Source organism: Borostomias antarcticus (assembly GCF_949987555.1).
Source record: "Borostomias antarcticus genome assembly, chromosome: 8".
Classification (NCBI taxonomy): Eukaryota; Metazoa; Chordata; class Actinopteri; order Stomiiformes; family Stomiidae; genus Borostomias; species Borostomias antarcticus.
Window position 1 is genome coordinate 10,199,863 of NC_140241.1, and position 10,783 is coordinate 10,210,645.

At 46.1% G+C, this 10,783-nt stretch overlaps 1 protein-coding gene across 1 annotated transcript; it reads right to left on the minus strand.

Annotated features, from left to right (window-relative positions):
- Window positions 1-2,979: 2,979 nt before the first annotated feature.
- Window positions 2,980-5,101, minus strand: LOC311312309 (chemerin-like receptor 1; the record flags this gene model as incomplete). Its single annotated transcript, XM_084442231.1, has 2 exons — window positions 5,010-5,101; window positions 2,980-4,145 (listed from the first exon to the last, which is right to left on the minus strand). The coding sequence occupies exon 2, from the start codon at window positions 4,132-4,134 to the stop codon at window positions 2,980-2,982; it is 1,155 nt and encodes a 384-aa protein (XP_084298357.1). The 5' UTR covers window positions 4,135-4,145; window positions 5,010-5,101.
- Window positions 5,102-10,783: the final 5,682 nt, after the last annotated feature.

Below are 10,783 nucleotides of genomic sequence, written 5' to 3' on the forward strand. Positions count from 1 at the left end.
TATGCCCACCTCCCTTGTTCTCTGTAAAGCGCTGGACTGTGTAGCTGGTTCCAAGTGGTTCAGCTCCCTGGACTTCAGGAGCTGATACTGGCAGGTGGAGCTGGACCAAGAGGCCCCTGGGCCAAGACTGCATTTACATTTGGCTGAGGACTGTGGCAGTTCACAGTCATGCCATTTGGCCTCTGTAACAGCCCAGCAACCTTTAAGGACCTCATGGACCGTGTCCTGCGCCCCATCCCCCTCTCCAAGTGTGTGGTGTACTTGGAGTCCCTTCGAGGGATCCCTCTCCAATCTCCAAAGAAATGCAACCTACTGCGGAACTGTGTCCCAGTGCCTGGGATATGTCTTTGGGCCCAAGGGAATCTCCACGGATCCCGCCAAGGTCAAGGCTGTACAAGAGTGGCCCACCCCCACCTCCTGGCTGGCGGGCTACTACTGCCGGTTCATGCCCGCCTTCTCCGACAAAGCCCATTCCCTCAACCAGCTCATGGAGAAGGGTCGGCAGATCCAGTGGAGCGAGGCCTGCAAAAGCTCCTTCCAGACGCTACGGAAGGCCCTGACCGAAGCACCAGTGCTAACCCTCCCAGACATACGCCAACCCTTTATCCTGGACACAGATGCCAGTGAGGGAGGTGTGGGAGCACCCTGGTGAGGCAGGAGAACGGGTGGCCTACTACAGTGAAGCACTCAACAAAGGGGAGAGGAACTTCTGTGTGACCCGGAAGGAGCTGCAGTGACGGCAGGCCTGTTCTATGTAGGGGCGCCAGGAGAGGGCATCAGCGTGGGTGTGCCTGCTGCCTCAGCGGTGCTCAATAGGAAGGTAAACCCCTGTAAAGCTTCGATCCATCGAGCCATCTGTCCCTCCGGGTCTACAATGAAGCACTCAACAAAGGGGAGAGGATCTACTGTGTGACCCGGAAGGAGCTGCTGGCGGCAGTACAGGCGGTGAAACACTTCAAGCCCTACCTGTATGGGAAAGCCTTCCTTCTGCGAACGGACCATGTTTCACTCCGCTGGCTGCTCAACTTCAAAGACCCAGAGGGACAGACGGCTTCTAGTTTGAAAAAGCAACCATGACCAAACATCTTAAGCCATTTGATAGGGTCCCGGCTGTGAGAGTGGGGGTCAAGCTAAGCTAGCGAGGTGAATGCTAATGCTTAGAGTAGCCGCTTGCTGACGTGCTAGCTGACAATAAACATGAGTTACATTATTAGTAACCTATCTAAGGAGTCCATCATTGGTCCACAATATGATTCCCCAGTTAAAAGCTGCATGACATTAATCATCCATCTCGGTACAGTGTTCTTTGAATTGAGATTTCCAACATGAATATGGAGATGGTTGTGTAGTGCAGAAATGTCTGTAGTCATTCTTGAGTAAATACTTTTGGATTCATCACAAACAAGAATCACAGGCAGTAATGTAGTTCGCTTATGACCACAAAATGAAACGATTTCAAGTTGATCAGGAATGTTTTGAGGGTAACACAGAGGGTTATGATAATGTAAAGGGGATTTGACTCAGCCCAAAATGTATTTACATGTAGGCCTACAAGAAAAACACCAAGTAAAATTGAAAATAAAAATAAAAAGCCCCACACCCATAAGAAATATGTTTTGACGTCAACGTAACGTGAGGGGCGTAAGTGATATTGAAGTGTCTGGTTCACTACACTACATAGGGAATAGTGAGAGTGATTCTCAATGGAGTGCAATGAGTTGACAGTTCTGTCTGATATCAGCCTCTACGGGTATCTAAAGCGGTTTTTGTCCAGTCAAACACTGCAATCATTCGTATTTAGGCTTGGCATGGAAAATGAATGGTTTATTGACCATTGGATTTATATTGGATTTATGCTCAATGCTTATGCTTAAGCTTATGCTTCTATGTGAATTAGCTTTTGCTACCATCATGTGGTTGGTATGGTGAATAGCATTCCAAATGGATAAAGTTGTCAAGTCTCCCACAGTAGTCAGTAGACATTTATATAAAATACATGAACAAATATGAAAACCATACAGCCTAATGGAATAATAAAAGTACACAACGAATAATCTGTTATTAGGCTGCTGTACATACATACATACATACATACATATTAACAAAAAAGCTTTAAAAAGTTGTAGAGGTAAGGCTATTGTAAGTGTAGGCTAAATTATACAATGTACTAATAATCAATATTTTCTCCTTTAATGTTATCCTGAATAGCATTCTGATAATTTAGTAGACTACTAAACATTGCTTAAACATAATATTTATCTAATTTCCAGTCACTAAAATCCCCAAGACATTCCTGCTGATTTGAACAACAGGGACCCTTATGCAGTGAATTCTAAAACCTAAACTTCAAACCAGCTGTAAGTCAACGAATTTTGAGTTGTTCATACCTCAACGGCTCACATATTGTACACACTGTACATAACACCGCTCATCCACCACATTACACTCTGCACACACACTGTACATACACCCACCACACTCCATTCTGTATATAGTACGTATAGTGCATTTTGTGCCTCCCCTTCCTTTTTTAACAGTATATCCGTAATTTGTACATTGCACTGTATTTTGTTGCAATGTTGATTGTATTTTGTACTTCGTATTTGCACTGTTTTTGTACTATTTTGCACTGTCATGTCTTTGCATTGTCCTGTCCTGTCCTGCACCCTGTCCTATGTGGTGTGCACAGCGTATGCCTGAACCAGGGCTGAAAATTAACACCTGCCATCGGCCAAATGCAGGTAAAATTTCCAATTGGCGACTAGATTTCGGAAGGCTATATGAAAAAAAAAAGAAACTTGGCCGGTAGATTTTTTCATCTACAGTCCCCTTGGCAGGTAACTCACTGTGAGCCAAAAAGTTAATTTTCACCCCTGGCCTGAACCCTAGTCAAATTACTAGTACAGTATGTGTGAACCATATACATGGACAATAAACAGATCTTGAATCTTGAAAATTGAAAAACCTCCATATAAGCCCCTATACTTCAGCATCAGAAAATGACTTCTCCTTACTGCGACTGGTGATTCCTGAATTTGTATAGGTGTTTGAACGAGAGACCTCCTCAGCAAAGGCATTCTCCAGCACCTTCAGGATGGACTTGCGTACCTTGTCTTTAAAGTCCTGACCCATGAACACATACAGCAAAGGATTCAGACAGCTGTTAAGAAAGGCCAAGCTTGTGGCTATCGGGACCCCAATGGTGGTTACATGGTCTAAAGTGTCGCTGAACTCTGCAGACATATGGTTCACCATTTCTATCAGAGCCATGATGTGGTACGGAGCCCAGCAGAGGAAGAAGGCGGTGACGACTGCAGCGATAATCTTGAAGGTGCGGCCGGAGTGACTGCCCAGGGAGCTTTTCCTCTTCAGCCGGTGGATAATGATGGTGTAGCAGGACACGATGATGGTGAAGGGGACTACAAATCCCAGTAAGAAGCGGGTGATGGTCATGGCTTGGTGACGGAACGCCCGCAGCTGCACCACAGCGGGCGTGTTGTAGTCGTCGGAGAAGGCAAAGTTGTTGAAGCAGTTGATGATGTCGTTGTTGTGGTAGGCCGCCCCGACGTCCCTGAAGACGAAATAGGGCGAGCTGAGGACCAGGGCCAGAAGCCACACGCCCAGGCTCACAAAGGAAGCCCTACGCGCGCTCCGGTGGTTCTGAGCCCAGACTGGACACACCACAGACACACATCTGTCCACGCTGATGACGACCAGTATATAGACACTGGCAAACATGTTGAGGAAGCTGACAGTGCTGTTGAGCTTGCACATGAACCTGCCAAAGGGCCAGTGGAAGTCCATAGCGGTGTAGGTCACGCTCAGGGGTAGGAAGGCTGTGAAGAGGAAGTCGGCCACAGCGAGGTTGAGGAACCACACGGTGTTCACCGTCTTCTTCATCTTGAAGCCCGTTACCCAGATCACCACTCCGTTTCCAAGCACCCCCAGCACAAAGGCCAGGCAGTAAATGATGAGGCTCATGATGTTGAGAGACTTTCTGAGATCAGAATGGGCATCATAGTCATCATACTCATCGTCAGTATGGTTGCCAGGGTAGGAATCGTTTCCTAGAGATGACTCTGTCCAGGTGCTGGTATAAACAGGAGTGGTGGTGGTCAGAATGGTCTCCATCATTGTTTTGAAGCCTGAAAGGATAAAAAGAAAAATTAGTAGGCTAAATACATTGAAGCTGAGAGTCTAATCGTATAATCGTGAACTTATACCGTCATTTATATTGTAAAAAAAACAACATATACCGATACATTTATTTAAAGAATAGAAATTAATATATAAATCAGTTTTCCACTGATGTACACATTATCATGTTTTATCATACACGTAAACCCTTCTGTCTTTGTTGTTAAGTGTGTGTTGCATTTGTTTCACAGTATGCGTTTGCTGCTGTTCCGCTCCTCTGTACCTGTTGTTCCTCTAAATGTCCCCTAGAGGTCGCTGACTGACTTGCTCAGAATAGCCTACTGTCGAAAGGGCTCGGAAACTGTTGACAATTCGTGTTGTTTTTGCGAAAATGTGGAATTTGACTCTGAGCCTTCAAAGTTTGCGCAAAAACTAAAATGCAATGCTTACGTGTAGGTACAATGCAGTCTACTGAGATTGTGCAACTCATCTACAACATCAACACATCTACTCCACTCATGCATTCCTGTGGAGATTCTTTTTGGGAGGCAGTTTACATGGTTTGGTGCTTACCTTCAGTTTTGCCCACATGCGGAGTGAAACTCATTACCCGAATTTACTCATACAAAAACCAGCGAATGCTGCATAATCTAAAATAGGCTTTGCTTAGACTAACCATCACTTCACCAGATTAACATTCAAAATTAAATTTTCTTTTCAACTCACATAGCAGGGTAAAACCAGCATAATGGCTACTTTATAGTTATTAAACGATCTATCTAAATAATCTGACCAAGATTGTGACACAGATGGGAACACATTATTTAAACATCAATTTGTGAATTCGTAGGCCTATACATGTGTAGACATACCTTGATCAACGAGTAGCCTATTCAGATTATTCCACCTATCTTCCTTGGCCGGAGCAGGTCAGATTCGTAAACTTCAGGGTAGCCTACTTCAGTCCCAGTTGCTTTGTCCTAGTACAGTGAAGTTTGGAGTCAGAGCGCAGTCCTAGTATGTGGGATGTGTGACGTCAGCGGTGTTGGAACTGGAATTGATGCTCTTGCAATTTGCCAAGGAAAACACTTGTGGTAACATGTTTATCGTCACCATCGCCTATGGCTGTCCAATGACAACTGATTTGTTACGCTCCTGTGACCAACATAGCTTAACAAATTATACTTTTGTAAAAGTACCAGATAGCCTATACAGTAGGACCCCACTTATCCGAACCCAACGGGACCGAAGGTCGTTCGTATTTCTGAAATGTCCGGATGACTGAAACTTATGTTAAAATGCACAAAATTCAATAAGTGGTATACTTGTTTCATATAGACTCATAATATACCAATAAATACCCTTAATTAGGCTACTTGTGAAAATGCATCAAAATTGCAACCAAATAGCCAACTAAACTCATATCCTAGCCTATAATAGACCTACAGTAGCCTATAATACAAATAAACGAATGTCCACTTGAGTGCGTGCTTTGATCAAATACAGTAGGCTACTTTATTCTCAGATGAGGCGTACGCTGCATCGATAGGCTACTGTATTCGCAGAACAAAATGGTATAGCCTAAAAACAACCCAACATTAGAACAATTAGAGCAAATGATAATCAATAAATAAATAAATGAAATGACAGACAAGTTGTCGTGTCTTAGGCTATTGTAGCCTAAAAGAAAGTCTCTAAAACAACCGATGTAGGCTAACGTGGCCTAGGCTGTAGGCTATTATTTAACAAATACAGTAGGTCTAGTAGGCTAATCCACATGCCCACAACACGTCTGTGTTCCTGAAGTCCATTAACTGGGAACGAAAAATGACTCGTTGCTCCTCTGCTTCAGGTTGCTGACGCGCTTTCTGGCTACCAAGGAATGCAGCTCTCGCGCAGCAGACTAATTTGCGTCTTATGCTCGACATTAGAGTAGCCTAACAAAGAAATGAAACGTGACAGTAGGCTACAGCCTACAGGCAACATACAGTTCTGTTTTTATTCACAGTAGGATACAGTACTTTAATGAAAATCCCACCAGTAACCAGAAAGCAGGCGAAAAAAAAGAAAAGAAAAGGTTTTTAAGCCTGTCCGGTAGACCGGGAGGTTCGGATCTCTGAAGTTCGGATGAGTGGGGTCCTACTGTATGTAACCCTGGATAATTATTGTATTTCATTATTTGGTAGTGTTGTCTATCATTGATTATTTACTACATTTGTATTTTCATTATGTTGTGAGTTTGTATTTTATTATTTTGGATAGAGTTACATCCACACTTATTCCCCTTCGGGATATGTTAGTTCCTACAGTAGAGAGCCCCCTGGGGACTTGAATGTAGGGTACACACCTGTTAGGGGTGGAGAAGAACGTGTTCTCAGGTCTGAGCGTTTTGGCTATGTTGTAGGACTGCCGTATCTGCCGTATCCATTAATAAAGAACTGGGTGTTTAACCCTAACCCTTTGTAGCCCTGTATAATTCCCTTCAACGCCCCAGGAGACTCGGAGAGTAAGCTACTCGATTTTTAGGGCTACAGACTGGTGACAGCGGTTTTTCTTTTTTTCCCTTCCCGCTGAAAGTTCTTTTCGGAGTTTCTAGCCGAGGCAGTGGACTATGATGGCTTATTTTTCAATTCGCCGAGAAGCTTAGTGGTGAGTGGACTTGGCAAATACCCCTGGAATTGATCAATTCTGTAGAGGGAAAGGACATTCTAGTACCAGTTGCTTCTTTATAGTTGGACGATAGCCAAGCTAGCAGGCATATATCAAAGTGCGAAGCTGAAAACATGTCAGACGAGGACGGATCAGAGGAAGACGCTGCAGTGCAACGTCAAGACAACGTGACTTCATCTACAAGAGTGATTCACTACCGAATTGAACTCCCTCCATGCTTTCACGGAGACGGCAAAGATAAAGAGAGTTTTTCTCTATGGAGAGCCAGGTTAGAACTCGCAGTGAATGCTTGCACTGACGCAGAGAAACATGATCTAGCCACCATTCTTCCGACTAGGCTAAGTGGAGACGCACTTGCATACTGGCTGTCTTTAGCGCCTGCTACGCAGAAGAATTATAAGGACTGTGTCGCCAAACTGAATGACGTTTTTGGAAGGAAGGAATTTTTGCTACACTTCCAGACTTTTGTCAATGCTAGACAGCGGATGCCTAAAGAGCCTTTGGAAGTGTACGCGGCTGAGGTCTCGAGACTTGTTATGGAGGCATTTCCAGATTATGGTGAGCCAGCCATAGCCATGGAAAGGTTCAGACGCTTCATAGCCGGTCTTGACCCAGTTCTCCAGTCAAAGTGCCATGAGCATGGGGCCACAAGCCTAGAAGAAGCCCTGGTCATTGCATGTCAATGTGAACGTGCGCAAGAAGCTCTCAGGATTGGCCCTCCATATCATGCGAGCCACATGACACCTATGCCGGGCACGTCTGCTACCTCGTCCCAAGGTGGCCAGCTCTCAGCGATGGTGTCCACAAAGACTTTTTCCAACTCAGATAAGTCGTCTGAACTCATGTCTGCCGTCAAACAGCTGACATCTGATGTTAAAGCTCTCAGACTGGAAGTGAGTCAGTTGAAGGGACAGCGTGATCCTGCTTCAAGTGGTCATCAAGATGATTTCCCCAGACAGAGACATTCCTCACCTGATTGGTCCAGATCGCAGCGTGGTGGAGACATGCGTGGCCCCTCTCCACATTCATCTCCAGAGAGGCGTGCACACACTCCCAGGTCTCACCAGTATCGCTCCTCGTCTCATGCTGTTTCCTCCGGCCGCAATCACTCGCCTGACTACCGTGGACGGCACTACTCACCGTCACCGTCATCATCTCCTCGTCGACCGGAGGGGTACTACTCCCCCACCCGCCGGGATCACTACCGTCGCCAGAGTCCGGACCACCGACGCTATGACAGCCCTTCCTACCGTCATCCAGATCATCGAGAGGCGCCCCGTCACACCAGCATGCCTGCATCCAGCAGATCACACAGCCCTGGTTCTTCACGAGAGTGGCCGCCTCATCACGTCAGCTTCCACGATGAGGAGGGAAACGACTGGTAGCAGGTACTGAGGGCCAAGTGTCTGCTGCTTCTGAGAACAGGCCCAAACGACATACTGAACTAGTAACTACTGACACTCCTGTATCCTATGTATTTGCTGTCATTGAGAATACTGCAGTCCAAGCTTTCCTAGACACCGGCTCAGGAATTTCATTGATAAGTGAAACATTAAGAATGTCAATCCCTTCCCTCATGAACAAGCCCATTCAAAAGTCTTACCTCCTAGCAAAGTCAGTCACTGGTGAATATCTTGACACTCTTGGTATGCTTACCATTACCATTAGACTTGGGGAGGAAGTCTTTAGCCATGATGTCCATGTAGTTAGGAATGCTACTCAGTCATTTATCCTAGGTTGGGATTTTCTCAACAAACATCATGCTGTAATCGACCTAAGAGAGAAGCATCTGAAACTTTGGAACTGGACTGTCCCCCTGTTATGTTTACAACACACTGCCCCACTGAAATGTAGCGCTGTGACATTAGCACCCATTCATGTCCCTGCCATGTCAATGATGAACATTGTGGCCAAAGTTCAGTCCCCTGTGGGTGAGCCAGAGCTCACATGCAACTATACTGGTCTCCTAGAGCCTGAAACCCAAACTGTGCCCGGTCTTCTTGTAGCACGCACAGTGACCCCTGTAAAGAAAGGTCTAGTTTATATTCGTGTCATGAATCCCACAAATGCTGATTGTCATGTGCCATGTAACACTAGGCTGGGTGAGGTTCATTCGTTAGTCAGTCAGAAAGGTGAGGAGTTCTCTATGGTGGAGCCTACAGTAGCTCAAGTGCAGACACAGAGGGAGCCTCAGTCACTACCTAAGGTGGATTTAAATCTGTCAGCACTGGACAGTGAACAACGACAACAGTTAGAAACTCTGATTTGCCAGTATTCTGATGTGTTCAGTGCCCATGACCAGGATTATGGCCATACTGATGTAGTCAAGCATAGCATTCGTACAGAAGATGCTCAGCCTGTCAAACAACGTGCTTACCGAACATCGCCCCGCATGCGAGCTGAACTAGACAGGCAAGTTGAACAGCTCCTTTCTCAAGACCTCATTGAAGAAAGTTGTAGCCCATGGTCATCCCCTGTCGTTTTAGTAAAAAAGAAAGACAACAGTTACAGATTTTGCGTGGACTTTAGGAAACTGAATGCAGTCACTGTCAAGGATTCATACCCCTTGCCACGCCCAGCAGAGGCATTGGATAGCTTGTCGGGTGCATGTTGGTTCAGTACAATGGATTTATCATGTGGATATTGGCAGGTTGAGCTTGATCCACAGGACAGGGAGAAAACCGCATTCAGTACCGGTAGTGCCTTATACCAGTTCACTGTGATGCCGATGGGTTTGACAAACGCCCCACCTACTTTCCAGCGGCTTATGGAGTTGGTGCTCCGTGGTCTCCATTGGAAAGAGTGTCTGATCTACCTCGATGATGTGCTAGTGTTTAGCCGGACTTTCACTGAACATGTCAAGAGCCTTGAGGAAGTTTTCAGCCGTTTCCGTTCTGCGGGTCTTAAGCTTAAACCTAGTAAATGTCACATCGCTCACAGCCAGGTGTCTTTCCTAGGTCATGTGATATCTCGCCAAGGTCTTCAGCCCGACCTGAAGAATCTGGACAAGGTCCGGAACTGGCCAGTTCCCAGGACTACCACTGAAGTGAGAGCCTTTGTGGGTCTGTGCTCCTACTATAGGAGGTTCATTAGGAACTTCTCTGCTCTTGCCTCTCCCCTCCATGCTCTCACACACAAAGGTGCAGTTTTCAAATGGTCCATGGAATGCGAGGATGCTTTCCAGTCACTGAAGCACGCCCTCACCAATCCTCCTATCGTGGCTCATCCGGTTTTCACGCAGCCGTTCCTGTTATACACAGATGCCTCACAAGATTGCATCGGCTCAGTGCTTTCCCAGATTCACGACAAGAAGGAACGTGTCATAGCATACGCCAGTCACACTCTCACCCCCTCAGAGAGAAAATGGTCCACCTACGACCGTGAGTTGTGGGCTGTGGTATGGTCAGTGCGACACTTCAAACATTTTCTGAGTGGAACCTCATTCAGCATCATCACTGACCATAAGCCTCTGCTGAGTCTGAAGAAGGCCGCTGTTGACAATGATCCAACCGGTAGAAGAACACGCTGGATACTCGAACTGGATGTCTTTGACTTCATGATCGTTCACCGGGAGGGCAAGCGACATGATAATGCAGATTCCATGTCTAGACGACCCAGCTCTCCTGAGCAACGCATGGAAGCAGTGCAGTGTGTCAGGGCCAGTTCAGAGCCGCCAGCAACAGCGCCCCCTCCTGTTCAAAGGCAAGGCATCGAGAGCACCTCAGTCCCAGATACCAGCCCCACATTGTCCATTAATCTAGTGGAACTTGAGGCCCAACAACAGGCTGATTTCTGTCTGGGTACAGTCAGGTTATGGAAAGAGGAAGGCAACAGGCCTCCTCTTGGAAAACTCAAACGGTCTCCTGCCACTTTAAAGAAACTCTGGCATGATTTCCCTAAGTTGTCAATTGTGAATGGTATATTATGTCGTAGAGTTAAACAGTCGGCTCACTCCGCACATACTTACCAAGTAGTC